The 24,279-nt window shown below is 38.6% G+C and overlaps 2 protein-coding genes across 2 annotated transcripts in view; both read right to left on the bottom strand.

Annotated features, from left to right (window-relative positions):
* The window catches only part of LOC6052025 (proton channel OtopLc), a 130,404-nt gene extending 125,918 nt beyond the window's left edge, over positions 1-4,486 (bottom strand). Inside the window, exon 1 of the mRNA XM_038249627.1 lies at positions 4,162-4,486. The gene's annotated coding sequence lies outside the window, so the exon portion shown is untranslated. The remainder of the gene's footprint in view (positions 1-4,161) is intronic.
* A 16,961-nt stretch (positions 4,487-21,447) lies between these two features.
* LOC6044216 (proton channel OtopLc) overlaps positions 21,448-24,279 on the bottom strand; it is a 33,049-nt gene continuing 30,217 nt past the window's right edge. The window contains exons 5-8 of the mRNA XM_001861721.2: positions 24,041-24,247; positions 23,125-23,285; positions 22,884-23,049; positions 21,448-22,798 (exon numbers count right to left, since the gene is read on the bottom strand). Coding sequence (XP_001861756.2) covers positions 21,834-22,798; positions 22,884-23,049; positions 23,125-23,285; positions 24,041-24,247 — 1,499 coding nt within the window. The 3' untranslated portion in view covers positions 21,448-21,833. The remainder of the gene's footprint in view (positions 22,799-22,883; positions 23,050-23,124; positions 23,286-24,040; positions 24,248-24,279) is intronic.

Genomic DNA, 24,279 nt, shown 5'->3' with positions numbered 1-24,279 from the left:
AATCCGAAAGATAGCTATCTAGAATTTTAAATATAGTATTAATTCGACCGCGATCCTCCAGAAATTCTTCGTCGGCGTGCCTTCCGATCAACGGTGATGTAAGAAGGGCTTTATTCATTAAAATGATTTTATACCATAAGCCTTAAAACATATTCGTCGGCGTGCCTTCCGATCATCGATGATATAGAAAGGACTTAATCCAGCAATACGACTTGCTTGTCTCGAAAAAAAAATTCGGATCGTTTCTATCGAAAACTATGTAAAGAGAACAAAAATAAACTCATTGGCCAACGAACGCGCGAACTAAAAATAAAGAAAAAGAAGAAGAAGAAGACCAATCACCCCATGCACACAAACAGCGACACAAAAGAGATGAAAACAACACGAATCAGAAGAAATCCAATCACCCCATGTACACAAATAGCGACACAAAAGAGATGGAAAATAACACAAAAAAACAGGACTGCGCGTCCACACAGGCACCGCACTACTGATGCCATTATTTATTTATAATGACCAATCACCCCATGCACTCGAACAGCGACACAAAAGAGACGGAAAATAACACGAAAAAACAGGACTGAGCGTCCACACAGGCACCGCACTACTGATGCCATTATTTAATTATAATGACCAATCACCCCATGCACTCGAACAGCGACACAAAAGAGACGGAAAATAACACGAAAAAACAGGACTGAGCGTCCACACAGGCACCGCACTACTGATGCCATTATTTATTTATAATGACCAATCACCCCATGCACTCGAACAGCGACACAAAGAGACGGAAAATAACACGAAAAACAGGACTGAGCGTCCACACAGGCACCGCACTACTGATGCCATTATTTAATTATAATGACCAATCACCCCATGCACTCGAACAGCGACACAAAAGAGACGGAAAATAACACGAAAAAACAGGACTGAGCGTCCACACAGGCACCGCACTACTGATGCCATTATTTGATTATAATGACCAATCACCCCATGCACTCGAACAGCGACATAAAAGAGACGGAAAATAACACGAAAAAACAGGACTGCGCGTCCACACAGGCACCGCACTACTGATGCCATTATTTAATTATAATGACCAATCACCCCATGCACTCGAACAGCGACATAAAAGAGACGGAAAATAACACGAAAAAACAGGACTGCGCGTCCACACAGGCACCGCACTACTGATGCCATTATTTAATTATAATGACCAATCACCCCATGCACTCGAACAGCGACATAAAAGAGACGGAAAATAACACGAAAAACAGGACTGCGCGTCCACACAGGCACCGCACTACTGATGCCATTATTTAATTATAATGACCAATCACCCCATGCACTCGAACAGCGACATAAAAGAGACGGAAAATAACACGAAAAAACAGGACTGCGCGTCCACACAGGCACCGCACTACTGATGCCATTATTTAATTATAATGACCAATCACCCCATGCACTCGAACAGCGACACAAAAGAGACGGAAAATAACACGAAAAAACAGGACTGCGCGTCCACACAGGCACCGCACTACTGATGCCATTATTTGATTATAATGACCAATCACCCCATGCACTCGAACAGCGACATAAAAGAGACGGAAAATAACACGAAAAAACAGGACTGCGCGTCCACACAGGCACCGCACTACTGATGCCATTATTTAATTATAATGACCAATCACCCCATGCACTCGAACAGCGACATAAAAGAGACGGAAAATAACACGAAAAACAGGACTGAGCGTCCACACAGGCACCGCACTACTGATGCCATTATTTAATTATAATGACCAATCACCCCATGCACTCGAACAGCGACACAAAAGAGACGGAAAATAACACGAAAAAACAGGACTGAGCGTCCACACAGGCACCACTACTGATGCCATTATTTAATTATAATGACCAATCACCCCATGCACTCGAACAGCGACACAAAGAGACGGAAAATAACACGAAAAAACAGGACTGAGCGTCCACACAGGCACCACTACTGATGCCATTATTTAATTATAATGACCAATCACCCCATGCACTCGAACAGCGACATAAAAGAGACGGAAAATAACACGAAAAACAGGACTGAGCGTCCACACAGGCACCACTACTGATGCCATTATTTAATTATAATGACCAATCACCCCATGCACTCGAACAGCGACATAAAAGAGACGGAAAATAACACGAAAAAACAGGACTGAGCGTCCACACAGGCACCGCACTACTGATGCCATTATTTAATTATAATGACCAATCACCCCATGCACTCGAACAGCGACATAAAAGAGACGGAAAATAACACGAAAAAACAGGACTGCGCGTCCACACATAAAAGAGACGGAAAATAACACGAAAAAACAGGACTGCGCGTCCACACAGGCACCGCACTACTGATGCCATTATTTGATTATAATGACCAATCACCCCATGCACTCGAACAGCGACATAAAAGAGACGGAAAATAACACGAAAAAACAGGACTGCGCGTCCACACAGGCACCGCACTACTGATGCCATTATTTAATTATAATGACCAATCACCCCATGCACTCGAACAGCGACATAAAAGAGACGGAAAATAACACGAAAAAACAGGACTGCGCGTCCACACAGGCACCGCACTACTGATGCCATTATTTAATTATAATGACCAATCACCCCATGCACTCGAACAGCGACATAAAAGAGACGGAAAATAACACGAAAAAACAGGACTGAGCGTCCACACAGGCACCGCACTACTCACATTTATGTCAATATAAACTTAAAAGAAAAATAACTGTCCCTTTAAAAAATGCCATTACTTTCTCTGTCAAAACAGGCTAGCAGTTTTCATTAACGTGACAGCGTGCAAACATAGCCTTCCACGTTTCTCCGTACTGGAGCGTAACCAGATAGGAAAGAGACATGCAAGCTGCCGTAGGACCATTGGTCTTGCTGCTGAACTCAGCTCATTGTATGCCGATAAGGACTTTAATTTCCGCGTTTCTTTTATGAACGATTATGTCAATCTACTGAGAATTAAGTTAGTTTTTCTTCTTTGTAGTTTTTTTTTACTTTTTCTCTTCCTTGAATCTTTATAGTATATGTATTATCTTAAATTTCTTTAGTTTCTTTAGTTTCTTTAGTTTCTTTAGTTTCTTTAGTTTCTTTAGTTTCTTTAGTTTCTTTAGTTTCTTTAGTTTCTTTAATTTCTTTAGTTTCTTTAGTTTCTTTAGTTTCTTTAGTTTCTTTAGTTTCTTTAGTTTCTTTAGTTTCTTTAGTTTCTTTAGTTTCTTTAGTTTCTTTAGTTTCTTTAGTTTCTTTAGTTTCTTTAGTTTCTTTAGTTTCTTTAGTTTCTTTAGTTTCTTTAGTTTCTTTAGTTTCTTTAGTTTCTTTAGTTTCTTTAGTTTCTTTAGTTTCTTTAGTTTCTTTAGTTTCTTTAGTTTCTTTAGTTTCTTTAGTTTCTTTAGTTTCTTTAGTTTCTTTAGTTTCTTTAGTTTCTTTAGTTTCTTTAGTTTCTTTAGTTTCTTTAGTTTCTTTAGTTTCTTTAGTTTCTTTAGTTTCTTTAGTTTCTTTAGTTTCTTTAGTTTCTTTAGTTTCTTTAGTTTCTTTAGTTTCTTTAGTTTCTTTAGTTTCTTTAGTTTCTTCAGTCAACTAAATATTGCTATCATGTAAAATCTTCAGTTCTTCTACGTTCAGTTGCCTTAAAGCTCCACTGTGAGTAATAATCGCGGTCATCATGTTCCCGCAATTCCCTGCAGGCTCCTCTCCCAACCCAACTCACCCTTTCCCAGACCCTTTTTATAGTGATATATGATTGTTGAGAATACTACGGGAGGTAGGTAGGTAGAAACAAGACAAGAACCTCAACATGACAGGTTGTAATAAAACACAGCCTCCGGAAGCGCAACAAGAGACTGTGTGAGGAGAGTGCTATTAATTTCTGCTACTAGAAGAGGTTGGTTGAAGAGAAGGGGACTTTCTCTTTTAGGAGAGGCGAAAGTTGGGTGAGAAATTTATGCGAGGACCAGATTTAGCAAGGACGCACAGAATGTTTGCATACATTCAGGGGGAGAAGCAAAGGATGCGATTGATTGACTGTTTCATAGATAAGAGTTGATATGAGGCAGGCAAAATTGATTTACTGGACTGGTTAGTGAGTTAACTTACGATTAGTTGGACTTGTAGAGTAGCTGGCACGTCAAACGTGCTGACAGTGTTTTGTTTACTTGTAGTATACGAATAGACGGATGTGTTATTGTGCGATTTTTTTTCCAAGAGATTCCTTAAGGGAAGACTACCGGTGCGACCTTTGGTCCAAAAATTTCAACTAACTACCAATATTTGCTAGAAAAAAGACAACTTCCCGAACTATCAACAGCCTCAAAATTTTCGACCCCGGGGAACACACACGTGAGCTCTCGATTTTTGTTCAGGTTAGGTTTAATATTTTTCTTCACCGACGGATTCAATTGCGGAGGCTGCGATGGTCGTAGGTGAACTGTTGTGGGAGCAGAGTGTGGGGTCCTTTACCGAGAACTCGCCCGGTAGAGGGCACTGTGCGTGGTGGGTACTCACTCTCCGCGGAGGGAGTCCCAAATTCGGAGGGTCCAGTTTTGAGAGGATTCCCTTACCCGAACGATGTGTGTGATAAGAGAGTTGCGAGCGTGGGAGGGGAGTTTCCTAGGGCTTCCCCGAAACTACTGACCTACATTCGGGAAACAAACAACAAAAGAAACCATAACTTTCCCGGAAATCACCCTACCAAATCAATTAAAACTTCCCGTCCCAAAACCACCCGAAAACGAAAACAATCAATCGTTTCCAAGAACAAGTTTGTTTTGGTTCAACGCCCCTTCGCGGGTCTCATTCCACAATATTAAGCTAAACGAATCTAGATCACATGATAGCAGAAGGAAACTCCCTTCAACAAGAAGTCCTCTTCAAGCTTTGCAGGCACTCATGAGTGCTCTACGAGAGTGTGCCATCTAGTGGCTAAAAGAAACTGAGCCGGAATGTATGCAATTCCGTTGTACGAAATCGACACACAAAATAAACAAGACGCAAAATTTTGATGGAAAATAGACAGAGGGGTTGAGGAATCCGAAATCCTTTGTGTCGTCATAAAAACAGGTTTGAAGGGAGGAAGCCATGCCGATGATGATGATGACGATGAGGTGGAGATGGAAGGGGCAGACAGGATGGTGGTGCAATTGATAGGGGGAAGTAGGGCTTTATGACGAAATTTTTGGTGCGCACTTGCGCAGAAATGACGATGCTCTGGAATTGAGGGGTTCAACAATGGTTAAACAATATAAGACTGTGTAATAGAAGATTTTTATGGCAAGGATATATTTATAGTATAAAATTAAAGATAATAATATTTGTTTTGATTTTGTCGTTTTTCAAACTCTGTTTTCGGAAAAAAAATATTTTGAAAAAATGCAACCAAATTAACAAGTTCTCGAGAATTTCAATAATTATTTCGCAAATATTTCAAAATTTGGTTTAAAATATGAAAAATGAAAAATTATCTAATTGTAGACCTTTCATAAGCTAAGACTGATCTTGAAAAAAAAATGAAATTATTTTTATTCAAAAGATCAGAAAGTTATACAATTGTTTCATTTTTAAAGTTTAAAATCGATTAGGAGACACTTAAAAACACATTTTAATCGATTGGATTTTTTTGTGGGGCTGTATCTCAGAAACGAACTGTCCGATTTTGAAATTCTCAGAGAGATAATTGTTCGAAACATTTTAGTCCAATGCAAATATTTTTCAAAGTTTTTGTCCCTCCGCTCGGTCAGTCTCGACATTTGAATGCAAAAAGTGTTTAAAAATGCATTTTACACTAGTTCAGTTGTTTTGCAAACATTCAAATCAAATTGTTCGTTCTACAGCATTGCCTTGGCGTTCTCGATTGCGAGATTCCTACTCGAAACTAAGTGTCCGAAGGCTTGATTGTTGAGGCAATTGCAAACCTCTTTTTAAACCTTAGCTTCCATCCACCCCGGGATTCGAACTGATGACCTTTGGATTGTTAGTCCAACTGCTTACCAGCGACTCCACCGAGGCAGGACCCAGGCAGAAACTCCTACACCTGAACTGAGCTATTGACCTAACCCTTTAGGTTAGACCGAGGCCAACATTTACTTCCCCATCCGACGGAAGACGTGATCGGACAAATCTCGTTTCGAAAAATGCCACCGAGACCTTCTGGGATCGAACCCAAGCCGACTGGGTGAGAGGCAACCACGCTTACCCCTACACCACGGTCCCGGATAATGCAAACATTAGTTTTCAAAAAATGTTTTGACGAAAACAAAAATTGTAACGAAAAATAAAACTTCTTGCGATAAATTTTCAAACATTCAGGTAATTTTTAAATTAACCCAAACATGCTAAAAACATGCACACAAACATGCACATTAGGGTGGTCAAAATCCACGTTTTTAAATACCTAAGCAAAAACGTTGTTAGGGTTTCGTTTGAGCAACCTGCCAAAAATGTATGGAATTTCGTAATTTTTGTTCTCGTGGATCAAACTTACTTTTATGCCCTTTCCGATTCCACATAGGTTGACTTGTGAATCGTGGACCGGTTCGGATGCCGGCGGATTTTCCAACGACGTTATTCCGGGTTGGTACGAAATTCCAACGAAAAATCTATTCTATCGATACAAATACCCCCAAAACGGTGTTATACCCACTCCAAAATGTTTATTTAGCAATTATATGGTAATATATTGACATTTAGTTGAATTAAAAGTTTGCAAAATTAAGTTTAGATAAGTTTTATATAGAATGTCCAGAGTTATATAAACTTTTATACTAAGTAGTTAGTAAACTTTATATTCAATCCAAATTATTGTTTTAATCAGTCAAGGATGCCTATTTGGAGTTGGGAGACTGGATTTATGGTGATTTGTCAACAAATAACATTATTTTATTTGATTTTTTTCAAAATATTTTTTTCGAAAAGATCGAAAAATTTCACGAATGTTTCATGTATTAACATTGAAAATCGGACCATTAATTGCTGAGATATCGTCATTAGAAAATGGTGGGCTGTATGGGTGAGACTTAGAAAACTTCAATTTTCGTGTTTCTTTTTCTTAAAGCGGCTCTATCTCAGCAACCAGAGGTCCAATCTTCAATGTCTCTTAGACAATTTTATAGCAAATTTTCTGAACATTTCAAAAAAAAATATTTTTAGAAATGATCACTCATGGTCACTATTTTTAAAAATCTAAAAACTGCAAATATTTCGCTGAAATCAAACTTTCGGTGGCTATATCTTGAAAACGGAGCCCTTTATCAAAAAATATGTAAAGTACTTTTCGATTGCAAATTCAATTTTGTATAAAAAAATGAGGTCAATAAAATTTTATGTATGAAATTTTGATTTTTTCCAAAAATCACCAGTTTTTCAAAAAATCATAACTCGGCGGCAGATTTTTTGACCATGTTTCTCTATAGCTCAAAAGTTGCGGATTTTTGGCCCCTAAAACATATCAAAAAATCTCGAAAATCAAAAAAATACGAATTTTGGGAATTTGAGTTTTTATGAAAAAAAAAGTTAATAAAAAAATCGGGAAATTTTTTTCCGTGTACCTACTTTTTTCTAAATAGTCCTTAACAATACCTACAACTTTGCGGAAGACACCAAATTGATCAAAAAATTCCTTCAAAAGTTACAGATTTTCGAATATTTACGTACCATTTTTGTATGAACAGCTGCCAAATTTGTATGGAAATTTATATGGACAAACTAATGATGCAAAATGGCTTCTTTGGTCATAGGGAAGGCCCCCACAAAGTTTGAGCCAAATCAAAAAATACAAAAAATAAAAATGGTCGAAATCGGCCGGTTTTGTAGAGAATTGCTCAGTACTAGGCTCCTGTCAAACTTTACATTTTTTACATGTTTCATTACAAAATGTGCATAGAGCCCAAGGGGTGTAAATACTTTTTTTACATACCGTATAGACTAGGGTGGTCCAAATCCGGACTTTTTGGGGCTACCCCCTGAAATCAAAGATTGACCCATCACTAGGCTAAATTCCAAATTTTAGCTCATTCTGACCACGGGAACCCCTCCCTCCAATCGCTTAAAGTTTGTATGGGAAAAATCGTCATAATGTATGGAGAAAAGCAACTGTTTTACTTTTTTACCTGTGGAAGGCGCCATAATTATCCGATTCTTACCATTTCTCAAATGTAGAACCTTCATTAAATTTAGAACAACTTTCCCGAAGACACCATATTTTTAGGTTTTTATCCGCGAGTTATTAGCGCCCAAAACTGACCCTTTTTGCGCGGCCAGCTGTAAGGGGCTACCTAACAACGATGTTTATTTCCAATTCGTACACGCACGTGCTCTCTCTCAGGTTCAAACTCTCTCACGAGCTTGCTTGCCTGCCTGCCTGCCTGCCCGCCCTACCAACAAGCGCGCGCTGTTTCTCTGCTTGGACTTTTGTCGTCGTCGTCGTTTTCGTTTGCTATCCGCTGTGCTGCGTTCTTGCCATGTTCATTATAATGTTGAACTAAAATACCAGGTTTGTTTTGATATATAAAATTTAATGTAATATGTGATCAACAAAATATATCTTATTATAAGAGCGTGTGAGAGAGAATACAAATTTGATGAATTAGTTCATCCATGAATCGTCATCTGTTCTGATCCAAACCTAATTGCAAAAGTTTTGGATTTTAATTTATCTGCTTTTGTTACAAGAAATACCATGCAGTTTTTTTTAGATAAAAAAGGAAGGAATTTTCTTTAGATTTTTTTTAAACTGAATCCAAATGAGTATCTTAAAGGGGCTGCAAGATCTGAAGGTAGTTAACGATTGTGCAGAAAGAATTGTTTCCTGAATCGAAAAATTTACTGGTAAACTGACAAAAATGATAAACAGTTGCAATATTTGTTGCAGGTGGTCTAGGAACACAGAAAGAAATTTCAGAAAGAATAAAAAATAATTTTAGAGTATGAATGAAAATTTGCAGCAATAATTGTAAAATTGCCTTGATTTGTACTAAGTATATTTTGTTAAAGCAAACTACCTAAAGGAACAACATTTATATTACCTGAAGATTTTTTTAAATAATTGAATCATTATCATGTTTCTTTAGCATATGAAAAACTGCGTGTAATGCTTGGAAAAACAAACAAACCCTGTTCTCATGACATTTGCTGTAATTTTTTAATCGAGCCTAAGCTGTCTTTTCTTTAAACTATTTTTTTCAGTGCAGTTTTTTTTTTATTTTTGTCATAATAATAAACATGCCAGAAACGCAGCGCAGCGGATAGCAAACGAAAACGACGACGAGAAAAGTCCAAGCAGAGAAACAGCGCGCGCTTGTTGGTAAGCAGGCAGGCAGGCAAGCAAACTCGTGAGAGAGTTTGAACCTGAGAGAGCACGTGCGTGTACGAATTGGAAATAAACATCGTTGTTAGGTAGCCCCTTACAGCTGGCCGCGCAAAAGGGTCAGTTTTGGGCGCTAATAACTTCGCGGGATAAAATCCTAAAAATATGGTGTCTTCGGGAAAGTTGTTCTAAATTTAATGAAGGTTCTACATTTGAGAAATGGTAAGAATCGGATAATTATGGCGCCTTCCACAGGTAAAAAAGTAAAACAGTTGCTTTTCTCCATACATTATGACGATTTTTCCCATACAAACTTTAAGCGATTGGAGGGAGGGGTTCCCGTGGTCAGAATGAGCTCAAATTTGGAATTTAGCCTAGTGATGGGTCAATCTTTGATTTCAGGGGGTAGCCCCAAAAAAGTCCGGATTTGGACCACCCTAGTATAGACACAGCAGGATCTTTTGTAACTGAAAGCGTCCAATTTAAAAGATTTTATAGCAATATAGCAAATCTCTACGAAATCGTCCGGTTTCGATCATTTTTATTTTTTGTTTAATTTTTTTATTTGGTTAAAATTTTCTGGGAGCCTTCCCTATGACCAAAGAAGCTTTTCCGTATCATTGGTTCACCCATACAAGTCTCCATTCAATTTTGGCATCTGCCCATACAAAAATGGTACGTACACCCAAAATTCAGAATCGAGATAATCGTTCTCTCAAAATTTATTGAGGGCTCAGTGCCAAAATCGATAGAATAATGGTACCAACTCACACCATCATAACAAATGAGTTCATTCGTTAGTTGAATCAATAAATCTCCAACAAGTGTCATACATCGACTTCTGACTTCTCCATGGTCACCAAGCTGTGTTGGCCGAGGCAGCTAAGTCATTGGATTGGTTTGTCAAAGGTCTCTGGTTCGATTCCCGTTGTCGACACTTTTGGTTTTTTGTTTGACGGATGAACTTTTTTTGCAAATGAACCTCGAGAGAATAGTTCTATCGCCCATCTCGAGCTGTGTTCTCTGCGTCCGTGAATGGTACCACTATTCTCTCGACTCGAGACCATCATTCTCTCGGACTAGCGCTGCCAGTTTTGGGTGTATATATTCGAAAATTTGTAACTTTTGAATGATCTTTCAGATCAATTTGGTGTCTTGGGCAAAGTTGTAGATATTCTTTAGGAATATTCAGAGAAAAAGGTACTCGGTAAAATGAAGATTTTTCTGTTCACTTTTCTTCACAAAAGGTCATTTTCCCATAATATGGTCAAAAATTTTGCCTCCGAATTATGATTTTTTGAAAAAATAGTGGTTTTTGTTAAAAATTTAAATTTCATAAAAAACTATTTTGATCTCATTTTTTATTAAAAAAATGAATATGCAATCGAAAAAGAACTTTGGGACCATCCATAAACCACGTGGACACTTTTTTTGGAAATCTATTACCCCTCCTCCTTCCCCCCGTGGACAATTGTCCATACAACAGAAAAACTTTTATATATGGATCGTGGACAATCGTCATACCCCCCTCCCCCTCACGTGTTTTTTTTTTATATACGGCTCCGTTTTTAAGGTAAAGCCACCGAAAGTTTGATTTCAGTGAAATATTTGATAGTGACCATGAGTGACCATTTCTGAGCATATTTGTTTTTAAATTCAGAAAATTGCCAATATTTGGCTGAAATCAAACATTCGGTGGTTTTATCTTCAAAACAGAGCCATTTATGTAAAAAAAATTGGAATGTTTTTCGATAGCAAATTGGATTTTACATTAAAAACTGAAACCACAATGTTTTTTTTATGAGATGTTATTTTTTTTCAAAAATCTTTTTTTTTTCGAATAATCATTATATATCATAGAATTTTTGACCATACTTTTTTATGACTCAAAAGTTGCGGGTTTTTGTTCCCTAAAATAATAAAAAAATCTCGAAAATCAAAAACTACGTTATTTGGGAAAATGAGTTTTTGTGAAAAAAAAGTTAAAATCAGCAAAAAAAATCCGTGTACCTATTTCTTCCTTAAAAGTCCTCATCAATATCTACAACATTGCCAAAGACCTCCACAAAGTTTGAGCAAATCAAAAAATTACAAATAAAATCCATTTCCGGTTCTGGTAAAAATATTATTATTCAATTTCAATTTTTTTTTGCCAATGTGATATTTTCCTATTTAATAATATTTAACTACACACTCTTTGTCATCTACAAGGGAGCCGAGCTCCATCTTTATTGTTCGGCTTCATCTACCAGACTGACTACCCATCCACGCTCGCTTTACACTCACACACACAGCTCTACGCTTATCGCTGACTAGCTAACTTTGGTTAATGTTCAGGATGCCACATCCTCCCCTTGCCAAATTGAATGTTATAATAAGTACACTAACAAAACTTTAAAGTTAATATAAAACTAAAATCCTTTCTGCCGCTTCTCATCTCATGTTTTGCAACGCCTGGCGTCCTGTAGGGCTATCGGCTGCCGATATCAACGATGCCAATGATGCGGGTCCATTTCCCTTCTTTGCGTAATCATTGATCGTCCATCTATCCTGGTTTCCTCCGAGTCAACTAAAGTAGCGAAAAAAATGAAGAAAAGAGAAAAAATAAAACTAAAATCAGCAGTACGAGAAAAAAAACTAACTTAATCCACCTATGTGGTTGGAGCCTTCCTCACTTATTACCAACAATGATAGATATGATGGAATTGTACAAAAATTTCATCTATTTTTTTGATCTGGAATGGAAAAGTACATAAATATCACTTAAGTGGCCATATCTCGAGACAGGGTTGCCAGATCTTCAATGTTTTGGACTCGTTGGAAAGGTCTTTTGATAACCTATCCAACGTCGGGTCGGATAGTGGAGCCGGACATAGTTTACATACATTTAAGTGAGATCCGGCTTCAAAAAAGTACATCAATATCAAGGGGCCATATCTCGAGACAGGGTTGCCAGATCTTCAATGTTTTAGACTCGTTGGAAAGGTCTTTTGATAATCTAACCAACGATGAGTCGGATGATGGACCCGGACATAGTTTACATACATTCAAGTGAGATCCGGCTTCAAAAAAGTATATCAATATCACTTAAGTGGCCATATCTCGAGACAGGGTTGCCAGATCTTCAATGTTTTGGACTCGTTGGAAAGGTCTTTTGATAATCTAACCAACGATGGGTCGGATGATGGACCCGGTCATAGTTTACATACATTTAAGTGAGATCCGGCTTCAAAAAAGTACATCAATATCACTTAAGAGGCCATATATCGAGACAGGGTTGCCAGATCTTCAATATTTTAGACTCGTTGGAAAGGTATTTTGATAACCTATCCAACGTCGGGTCGGATAGTGGAGCCGGACATAGTTTACATACATTTAAGTGAGATCCGGCTTCAAAAAAGAACATCAATATCACTTAAGGGGCCATATCTCGAGATAGGGTTGCCAGATCTTCAATGTTTTAGACTCGTTGGAAAGGTCTTTTGATAATCTAACCAACGATGGGTCGGATGATGGACCCGGACATAGTTTACATACATTCAAGTGAGATCCGGCTTCAGAAAAGTATATCAATATTACTTAAGTGGCCATATCTCGAGACAGGGTTGCCAGATCTTCAATGTTTTGGACTCTTTGGAAAGGTCTTTTGATAACTTAACCAACGATGGGTCGGATGGTGGACCCGGACATAGTTTACATACAGTTTAGTGAGATCCAAATATATGAGAAAAAACATTTTTATACATAACTTTTGAACTACTTATCGAAACTTCAATCTGTATAAAACTCGATCTATGGGACCCTAAACCAAGTCGAATGCAACAAGTTCGGGTCAAATCGGTTCAGCCAGTGCCGAGAAACATGAGCTAGTTTGTTGGTCACATACATACATACACACACACATACACACACACATACACACACACATACACACAGACATTTGTTCAGTTTTCGATTCTGAGTCGATATGTATACATGAAGGTGGGTCTACGACGTTTTTATACGAAGTTCATTTTTAGAGCAGGATTATAGCCTTACCTCAGTGAGGAAGGCAAAACCATCCACTTTGACGACCCTCAGGATTTCTGTGGTCTATATTGCAAGTTTCAGCTCGAACCTAAGAGTCCAAAGGCACCCAAACATCTTTCTACTTCAAGGAACCTAAAAACCCCTGGGTTTGGATTGCAAACCTTTGGATTGCGAGTCAAACCGCCATCAGCAATTCCACCGGATCAGGCTTAGTTTGGTGTGTTGTTTGTTTTTATAACAGGGGAACGACTCCCATATCAGGAATGACTTAACGGCCTAACAACACCGGGACCGACGTTTTAGGTTGGAGCAGATGAAACCCATGATCATCCGCTTACGAAGCAGACAGCGTAACCATTCCACCACGCCTGCCCGTATACCAAGCTCTAATACGTAAAATATAATGTGAAAACCACGTATATCATGTACGGTAAACCATGAACCTCTTTGTAACGCATTTAATCGTATTATAACATTAAAAATGAAAACTCTCTAAGGATTCCTCTCCCAGCTAAAATGTATGTTTAATTGGTTCAGAACTCGGTCCTATTTCCATCCACTAATTTAACAAATTATATTACACCTTGATTGTTCTTCGCCTATTGAGCTTTCTATCATTTTGTTTAGATGGAACCATTATTATTATTTTGTTTTTTTATTGGGTTATAAATAGGTTAATATACCTATTTGTTTTCAAATTAAATTTTTTGGTGTTAGTTATGTTTTCTCAATTTTGTGTTTTTTCTCAGTCAGTTTTATATGGTTTGAATACAGAAAAACTAACTTAATCCACCTATGTGGTTGATGCCTTCCTCACTTTTTACCAACAATGGGTAATATGAGTGGTTTGGGCACATATTTCAATTATTTTTTTTAGGTCCAGAAAAATAAGTACACAGATATAATTTCAGTTGTCATAACTCGAGACAGGGTTGCCAGATTTTCAATTATGTGGACTCGTTGGAAAGGTCTCTTGATTACCTAACCAACGATGGGTCGGATGATGGATCCGGACATCGTTTACATACATTTAAGTAAGATCCGGCTTCAAAAAAGTACATAAATATCACTTAAGTGGTCATAACTCGAGACAGGGTTGCCAGATCTTCAATGTTGTGGACTCGTTGGAAAGGTCTCTCGATTATCTAACCAACGATGGGTCGGATGATGGATCCGGACATCGTTTACATGCATTTAAGTGAGATCCGGCTTCAAGAAAGTACATAAATATCACTTAAGTGGTCATAACTCGAGACAGGGTTGCCAGATCTGCGATGTTGTGGACTCGTTAGAAAGATCTCTTGATTATCTAACCAACGATGGGTCGGATGATGGATCCGGACATCGTTTACATACATTTAAGTAAGATCCGGCTTCAAAAAAGTACATAAATATCACTTGAGTGGTCATAACTCGAGACAGGGTTGCCAGATCTTCAATGTTGTGGACTCGTTGGAAAGGTCTCTCGATTACCTAACCAACGATGGGTCGGATGATGGATCCGGACATCGTTTACATGCATATAATTGAGATCCGGATATATGTGAAAACACATTTTTATACATAACTTTTGAACTACTTATCGAAACTTCAAACAATTCAATAGCGATGTATGGGACCCTAAACCAAGTCGAATGGAACTAGTTCGATCAAAATCGGTTCAGCCATTGCTGAGAAAACTTGGCAAGATTTTTGAACACATACATACATACACACACACACACATACACACACAGACATTTGTTCAGTGTTCGATTCTGAGTCGATATGTATATATGAAGGTGGGTCTTCGAGCTTTTAATAAAAAGTTCATTTTTAGAGCAGGATTATAGCCTTACCTCAGTGAGGAAGGCAAAAGATACATTGGAAAAAAATCTAATAATAATTTATAAATATGAAAATGCTTCAAAAAATTAAAAAAAAAAATGGGTTTGGTGATCACACTGCTGGTTGCTGAGATTTTGTGAAAATGTTTTTTTTTTTTTCTAGTGTCATCTAATAAGCCCTCATTCTTCTACTCGCAATACATCGAAAAATGTTTGATTTGATTTTAATTGTTACAAATGTAGCTTAATGAAAGGTTGATTTTCGAAAAACGAAAAGAATAACTTAAAAAAAACTTACTATAAAATAAAACAACCAGTTTTCCGTTGTATAAATATGCGTTTATTTAGCTTGACCTCCAATATATTTGCAATATATCTTAAAAAATTGTGTTTACAATAAAAACTCGGTCGATTCCTAAATACTAGAGTCAAAAATTGAAATAACTTAGCGTTCGAAACGGTTCGCGTTTTCTCTTCCCGCGAGATTCACTCAAATACTGATTTCAGTGACCTTTTCATTTGTTGGCATTTCTAGTGCTTACTAGCGTGTATTTTTCTGGCCTTATTTTTTTTCATTTCATTAAATTAACAAATTCTACAACAGCAAACTTATCTCGACACGAAAACGAATATCTGCAATAACTAATAGTATAGCGCTTCCGTGCTTGTTTGTATGTTTTTTTTTCTTTCTTTGGGTGCAATTTTTTAATAGGTTAGGACTTTTAAGCATAAACAATTTGACAAAACTTAATCCGCGCAGCAGCTGCCAGCTGCGTTTTTGACCGATTCCTAGATTTTTTTTCTCTTGCTAGAATTTTTTGACACATTATTGGGACAGTTTACGACTATTTACAGTGAGTTTGTAAAACAAAAAAAACAACCAGCTATTTAAAAACATTCAGCTTCTTATTCATCTTCCTTTTACCTTCTCCACCATTTCGACAGATTGTTTATCTTTTTTTATATTTTTATAAACTGTCATCCAAAATTTCTTTTTAATATTTTTATGTTATATTATTTTACCTTCGCTTTTCTGTTTAAAATGTGTTTCGAGTGAATACATGACAATAACATCTAGTTCTCCGTGTGGGCGGCTGTTCCGTTGTGATGCATGGTTTGCTTTGTTTGTTTTTGTTTTGATTTTTCTCGTTTTCTTCTTTGTTGTGTTACATTTGTTATGTTATGTTTGACGGGTTAGATATTGAACTTGCAATTAGTTTAAAAAAATATGTTCCCACAGTTTGTCATCATTTTGATCGATTGTTGTTTTTTGAGCTATTTTGTCGACTCTGTTACAGTTTTTTTGTGTTTTCTTTATGGTTTTAGTGTTCGGCTCGTTTTTCATGCGGGTGTCATTTGGGTTGACGTTTCGCGTGGCGCCGTCGGCGGCATATTTTTTGTAGTTTATTCCCAACCATACAGAAAGACTAATGCGGCTTTTTGTCAACGCTGCACAGAACATAAACATGACACGATGATTCAAACAGTGGGGAATTTGGCCCCCTTCTGAAAATTGAGAATCGAGGGGAGTTTCGCTTCGGTGGTCGAATGCAGTTTCCTTCCGTTTTGGACTTTGACAAAATTGCTTATTGAAATTTTAAATTATTTATTATTTATTTATTTTCAAAGCTGCTGGCAACACTGCACGTGAAATATTTCAATAGCAATTTTATGGTGCATTCGTTTGAAAGCTAGTTCCACACACGAGTACTAAAGGCTTTTGTTAATTTGATTTGGTTAACCGCGGTGGATTTTTTTGAAATAATTCGAACTGTCAAAAATCCACCAAAGCATCAACCACATTGATCGCACAAAAATCTGTGGTAGAAAAGTATCCACCGGTAGATGCTTTGGTGGATTTTTGACAGTTCGAATTATTTCAAGAAAATCCACCGCGGTTAACCAAATCAAATTAACAAAAGCCCTCTAGTGAAGTCACTTTGACAGCAACTAGCCTCTATTGAACATGTCACTGCCAGAAAATGTGATAAATCCCAAACAGTTTCATCAAAACAATTGAATCCACACATGAATACCGTACAGCTGTCAAAAATAACAACTCGTCGTGATCGCGCTATCTTGTCGCACGTATATTTTGGGCAAATTTAGTTAAGGACGCCATTTTGTGCAGTTTTCAATGCCTTACCTTTGATCATCACAGATCCTCAAAATTTGTTACATTGTGTGCTCTTGTTTTGGTTTATCCTAGGTCAAACATTTAAAAGCGTTTAAAAAAAAATTGACGTGCGACAAGATAGCACGATCACGTCAAACTGTCAAAAATGACAACTGTCAAAATCAAAAGTTATTGATCATCAAACAAAACTTTGACAGCTGTTTCGACCTCCACGCATTCGACCAGTTGACCGGAACGCTCGCTCGCTCGTTCTAAGCAGAGTGCTCTAAATGTCGATCCGGTGATTAATCGCTTGTACTAATGCTAGTACGCGCACCCCCCACACACTCGACTTTGACCACAATTTCCGGCGTCATCGTTTGGTACAATTGACTAAGCCGCTCGGTGTCTGCAACACGTGTTTATTTTGGGAAGATCGAGAGCAAATATCAACTTGTTACGGGCGAGGGGTCCACCAATGAAATTTTGCTTGTTTGTTTATTTATTTTTGTAAACATTTTTTTTATATTAACGCCAAAATTTTCGAATTAAAATTTAATTTTAAAAGCAACGATCGTTGGACCTCTCGTGCACCAGCTTAAGTCAGCTCACGCACGCGATGTGGGATGCGATTAATGAAAATCCATCAACCAGCCCCCCGTTCCCCTCGCTTCCTCTGTTTGTGATGTTTGAAAGGGAAGAGTTGCCAGACAAAGCCAACGCGTAAACAATGACAGTTCACGCAATCAATTCGTCTAGATTCGAAAACTGACCTACCAACCAAGGGGCGAGCAAATCCATGGCCTACCGCCGTTTTGACGGGGTACTAATATTTTGATGATTTCCGGTGGGCGTCGTACGAGTTTCTGGTGAACAAAGCAAGCCGTTGATCGTGATCGACCTTGGAATGTTTCGCTATTATTTGAGGTTATGATTTTGGGAAATGAGTTGTTGGAGTTTTCATCGAATAAATTTGCCTATTTTTAAAAATTGTTTGCCGATTCTTAACCGAATTTTGAACACTTTTGAACACCTGTGTTTGCGTGTGAAGACGGTATTGCTGTTTGGCTGTATTCAACTCTGCGATCATTTCTTTTACCAATTCCGACTACTATCCTGTAAAAATTCTAAAATTCCTATCAAAAAACTATCGCTTAAAAATGGTTTGATTAAAATTTTGTTCCTCACTTTCTTTGTTTTAAATATTGTTTCGACTGATCTATTGTGCAATGGATGAATTGGGTGTGCATTGGGTGAACTTCTAGTTTAAAATCAGCGTCAAAAAGTTACTCGTATTACGGTGGGCTATTGTTTTTAAAAATTTAGACGTTTTGAAAAACACTTGGTACAGTTATGCTGTCGATTTGGCAGATGAGACTCCGGGGTTCATCTAAGGGAATTTTTTTACTGTTTTCTCTAAATGCTACAAGGTACATTTCTTAGTTGGATATTTTCGCTTGTTATTTGATTTTTTCTGTTTTGCTAGTTTAGTATTTTTTTTACAATTTTGATTACATCGTTCAATTTTGTTCCGCTAAATAGAGAGTTAACATCGTTTAAATATTTTTTTTTGGGGATTTATTTTTCTGGCATGTCCCAGGTGTTTTTAGAGTGGAGAGAACGAATAAAAGTTTTTTTTGTAAGAGTCGTATATAAAAGTTTCCGTGCTATGCTTTTTCTTGTTAAGGGTTTATGATTTTGAGTAGGGCATGAAATGTTAGAACTTTGGAATAGTAATAGTGAGTGACTGTTTAGTTGGTTCAGATAGTTGAGCGGTTCTTTTTGTCAGGTAAATTTTAACCAATGAGTATTTCTTGTTTTTTTTTTCATTTGAGAAGATGCGCAGCACCTTTCTATGAATCACATTTTAGAAAGAGCAGTTCTCTTTAAGATTAAAAGTGTTTATTTCCTTTTTTGACTAAATTTCAATACAAATGGGCAAAAAATCTCAAAAACCATTGAAATCATACGCCATAACAATTCAAAATATCAAACTTAATTTTAACACTATAATAAACTTTTCAAAATAGCCCTTGTGGATTAAAAATACAAAAAGCAGGCAAATGATCGAAGATTTAAACAAAAACACGGCCCAGGAAGTTATTATCATAGGAAACTGAAAAAGAAACATGAAATTACATTACTCTTTGTTATTATTTTTTGTTATTTTAACAACTGATGACCGGCCCAATAACAGTTTGAGGTATTCTTCCATAACAAAACATGTTATTCCCAAGTTGTTCTGGCTTTCAATCAATATCAGACCGATAACAAATTTTGTTATGATAACATAAACTGTTATTGAACTCTTATACAAAAATGGATTTTGCAAGAATATTCCATAACGAAAACGAAACTATTGGCACTACGCCCCCCGGGGCATGGCCTTCCTCTAACGTGGGATTTCTGCTCCAGCGCCTCTGACGAGACAGGAGAAACCGGGACCGACGTTTTACTTCACCATCCGATAGAAGCTCAGTGGATAAGGCGGGAATCGAACCCGCGTCTCATAGCATCATCGGGATCGGCAGCCGAAGCCGCTACCCCTGCGCCACGAGACCCCATATTCCATAACACTTTCCGTTATTTTAACAGTATTTGTTATTGAAATGGCATGAATTTAGTTATTACCGTTTGTTCGGGATCAATGTTGACAAAAATGCGAACTAACGCATTTTTGTCAACCTTGATAAAATCTATTTTTCTTTGTTGTATGTGAAAGGTCCAAAATAACAGGATTTGCTCTAGGGACGAGATTTTTTCAGCGAAGTCATCTTGAGATGTCCCCTACACAACCCATTTAACAGAATTCAGTTTCATTGAAAAGAACCTGAGAAATGGCAAAATCCGTAAAAAATCACTTTGACCCAATCTCACCCCCCAGACCCACTGACGGTACTTCAAATTGTGCCATAGACATCCGGGATTGTTTTGATATTTTTCATAGCTATTGCAAACTACTGTTAAAAATGGATATTTTAAGAACCTCAATTTCTTTTTGCAGCAGGCTCCAATACCGATTCCATCGAAACGCCATTTTTTGGGCTCAACTTTGACATATGTACCTATTGCGCCCAACAAGAATGTTTATTGAAAATTGCTCACGGCTTGATGGTTTGATCCCCTGCCCTTTGAATTGGTATGTAAAATGTTCGGCACAAGACTATTGAGGATTGTGGAATGAAGGACAAAGACTGATAAAGTTGAATCCAATAATTGGAAATGAATACAAGTTTGAGTGCAAATTGAATACCCAGAACAATGAGTTTAGCAGAACTCGTACACGGAAAAAAGTCAATCCTCGAAATAGTGAATTGTGTTCATGAATTTGAGCACCATGAAGGAATATATTCACGTTTAAAGTGCAAATGCACCATACTCATGAATAAATTCCTAAATCCTTACATTGCTCTTACGGCCTTGCGTCCCATTTAAAAGCGTGTAATGTAAAGACGTACACAGAAATATCGTACCGCCCCTTTCAAATGTTGGTCCAGAATTTAAAGCTTTAGAAGAGATAAGATTTCCAGATAGAAGAAGAGATAAGATTCTAGAAGATAGAAGATTTCCAGAAACTATACAAACGGTCATTACCACTCGGCTAGGGTGACTTCTTAGCACCTTCCAAAAAATAACTTCAATTTCAAGTGCTTCACATCCAGGGATGCCAGATACACAGATTTGTCTGTATTTCACAGACATTTGAGCTCGTGTCAGACATTTTTTGAGGTACACAGACTTTTTAAAAACTTCATTAAATTGTTATTTTGTTAAAATATCAATCGAAACTTATTTCGTTTGTCTTCAAATGCTTAAAAACACAATATTTGATAGATTTCTATGACTGTAAATTGATTTATTTGAATTTTAGACAAAGACACAGACATACACAGACTTTTTCACAGACATTTTAAAAAATCATGTGGCATCCCTGTTCACATCCAACATTGCAACATACACTCAAACCCCGATGGTTTGACACCAACTGTTGTCAAACGAACGGGGTCACGTTTTAGTTTGACACCCCTTTTACACGGAGTTCACACACACACTACCAAACTTTTGTTTTGAAAGTGTGCGTGAGCGCCGTGTAAAAAGTGACAGTTCGTCATTTTTTAGTTTGACTTTGACCAACCAACGGGGTACAAACTAAAAAAGTGTCAAACGAAAAAATGACCAACCACCGGGGGTTGAGTGTACTAGCATGATTTCCCAAAAAAAATGTGTTTTTGGGAATGAGTGACTTTGACACATATTTTAATGAGATTTTTGTAAAAAAAAAAAGTTATATCCAAAATCATATGAATGTGAAAAAGGAACATGCGCAAACAATTTTCATAAAAAACTCCCAAACCAAAACTAAGTCAAATAGAAAACAAATCGACTTTCAATTTCACAGAGAACTGCTCAGCGAATGTTTCTTCCTTTCCCAATTTCTTCGAACACACTTGAAAGTGAGTCCTCCTGCCCGCACCCCTTTCGAACGGCGGCGATTAGATTACATGTAAGCCGGCTTCATTTTGTAGGCCCGCTTCCAAATTTCGCACAGACAAACGGTGCTGTGGAACCGGTAGAAGATGGCCAGCGGCATCGACACGTGCGTGATGATGGTCCACGCCCAGAGGCCGTAAAAGTGCAGCTGGATGGGATGCGACTCGGCGCGGGACTTTTCCAGCGTGTTGATGGCCCACATGGCCAGGTTGCTGACGAGGAGGAAGGTGACGATTTCCCGGCCCGGTTTCTTCCGGATGTGCTCCTGGGTTGCGGCGGATCGCCGGCTGGCGTCCAGGATGAACATGGTTTGGCAGGCGGTCTCGACGAGGGACGCCAGGGCGGTGATCAGAACCAGGACCGTGTCCTTGCGCATCATGAACTGGCCGCCGATCACGGTGAAGGTACTGTACAGGAAGGAGCCGGTTTGGCCGCCGACGAGTAGGATGTCGTCCAGGCTGAAACTCCGGAAGGCGTCGTACTGCATGTGGCGAACCTGAATCATCCCGATCAGCGTTGCGGCCGTTGTCGTTCCGTACAGCGTCAATTCGCAGATATTGACCTCCGTTACGGCCAAACTGACAAACTCGGGTCGGGAGATCAGCACGAAGAACAGGATTAACGAGATGATCGTCAGCACCAGAATCAGGATCCCGATGAACAGTCCCTTGTGGGCACCCGCGCAGTCCACCGAGTAGTGATGGGGTGACCTCTTGAGCGGATGGAGGCTCTCTTGCCGTTGAGGTGGTTCCGATTGGGGTCGGCTTATGCTGCGCCACATGACGTACAGGATGGCGGCGCAGATGAGTGAGTACTCGATGGTACAGGGAAATAGGAATGGGGACGCATCCTGGACCAGAGTTCCAATGATGTTCGAGCGGCGGCACTCGAAGATGTTGTGAGGACCTTTGAGGCCACGGGCGACCCGCAGGTGGGCGATGGATTCCACCGGGTGCGGGATCATTTTGTTACCTGGAATAACATAAGAATATTTAAGAACATTTGGTACAATTAAGCGTTACGCATGAAACCAAAAATAAATGTTTGTTGTGCTTACCCAATCGGTGCGAAATCCGCAACGTTCGGTTCTCCGGATTGTAGAACGTCAGTATCTCGTGCTTGGTCTCCTGGATCAGCACCGAAAACCACACCGACAGGTTGGTGCCAATCATGTGCATCAGTCCGAACCGGGCCAAAATCTTGTGCCGATAGACTTTGATTTGCTACAAAATGAAAACAAACAAATAAATCAGCGGATTCGGTTAGTCACTGGCCGAACACTTCAAAGAGATTCATACCTCGTTGTTTAGAAAGATGAAATACATCTGAATGAAGATGAACGCCATTCGGGTGGCCGGCGTCAGCGCGAGCAGCACGTTGTGGCACTTGGTGTCCCGTTCCAGCTCAAAGTACTGCCCGAACTCCAGTCCCGAGTAGATCATGCTGCCGATGCCGAAGGCTGAAGGTTTGAAAATGAGCAAACAAACAATTAGAAACTAGTTACTGCAAGGGGATTGATGAGCTGTTTAAAAATTGAATTGAAAGCAAGTTTATATTATTTTGGTGGAGCAACTCTCCACTATAACCGAAATTGCAGTTTAGCAATAAGAATATTTTTTCAGCACGAGTCATTTATCCAACGAAGTTTACCGAGTTGGATAAAAACGATGAGTGCTGAATAATTCTAGTTTTACAACGAGTGACCATCGGGGGCTGAGTGAATTTATTTTGGGCAAGGAACTCCCATGGCAAATTTGAGCGAAATCGGATCACTTTTGATTTGGATCCTGCTGATTTGACGTGGAATCAGAATCCAGATTTTTAAGCGAAGATGACGCTACGAATGGTGAACGCCCGAAATGTCAAAATCACGCAGTGGTACCAATATTACAATAAAGTGTGCCAAGGCATGACAGCCAATTTTTTTTTCTAATGTTGGTACCACTGCGCGATTTTGACATTTCGGGTGTGCACCATTCGTAAAAAAAACTGGATACAGTCTAATTGCTTAAAAAAATCTAGTGCCAGATCATTTGAAGAAGAGAAAAATATAAATACAATTGATAACAAAATAAAAAAAAACAACAACAACAACAAATAATCTAGAGGGTTCCCTCTCAAAAGTGTTACAAATATTTCAATTTCCAGAGAACTCTCTCCCCATTTTTCCACCCAAGGAACCCCGTTCCGAGTTCCGATTCTGGGAAGCCTTACCGACGGCCCCCATCCGGAGGTAGAAGCTGCCAAAGTGCTGAATGCGGGAGGCGGCCGCCGCCGACGCCATCGACATTCGCCGCGTCGGGATCATGACCTTGGGCTCCGAACTGACCGTGTCGTCCTCGCTGTCGGACCGCTCGCCACTGTCCGTCGAGCAGGTTGTGCTCTGCGTCCGGTGGATTATCGCCGCCTTGGTGGGTTGTTCTGCGAAGAAGTGGGAAGTTAATTGAATATTT

The sequence above is a fragment of the Culex quinquefasciatus genome, chromosome 1, assembly GCF_015732765.1.
Source record: "Culex quinquefasciatus strain JHB chromosome 1, VPISU_Cqui_1.0_pri_paternal, whole genome shotgun sequence".
Classification (NCBI taxonomy): domain Eukaryota; kingdom Metazoa; phylum Arthropoda; class Insecta; order Diptera; family Culicidae; genus Culex; species Culex quinquefasciatus.
Note: the sequence above shows the minus strand (reverse complement) of the source record. Positions and strands in the feature narration are given on the sequence as shown.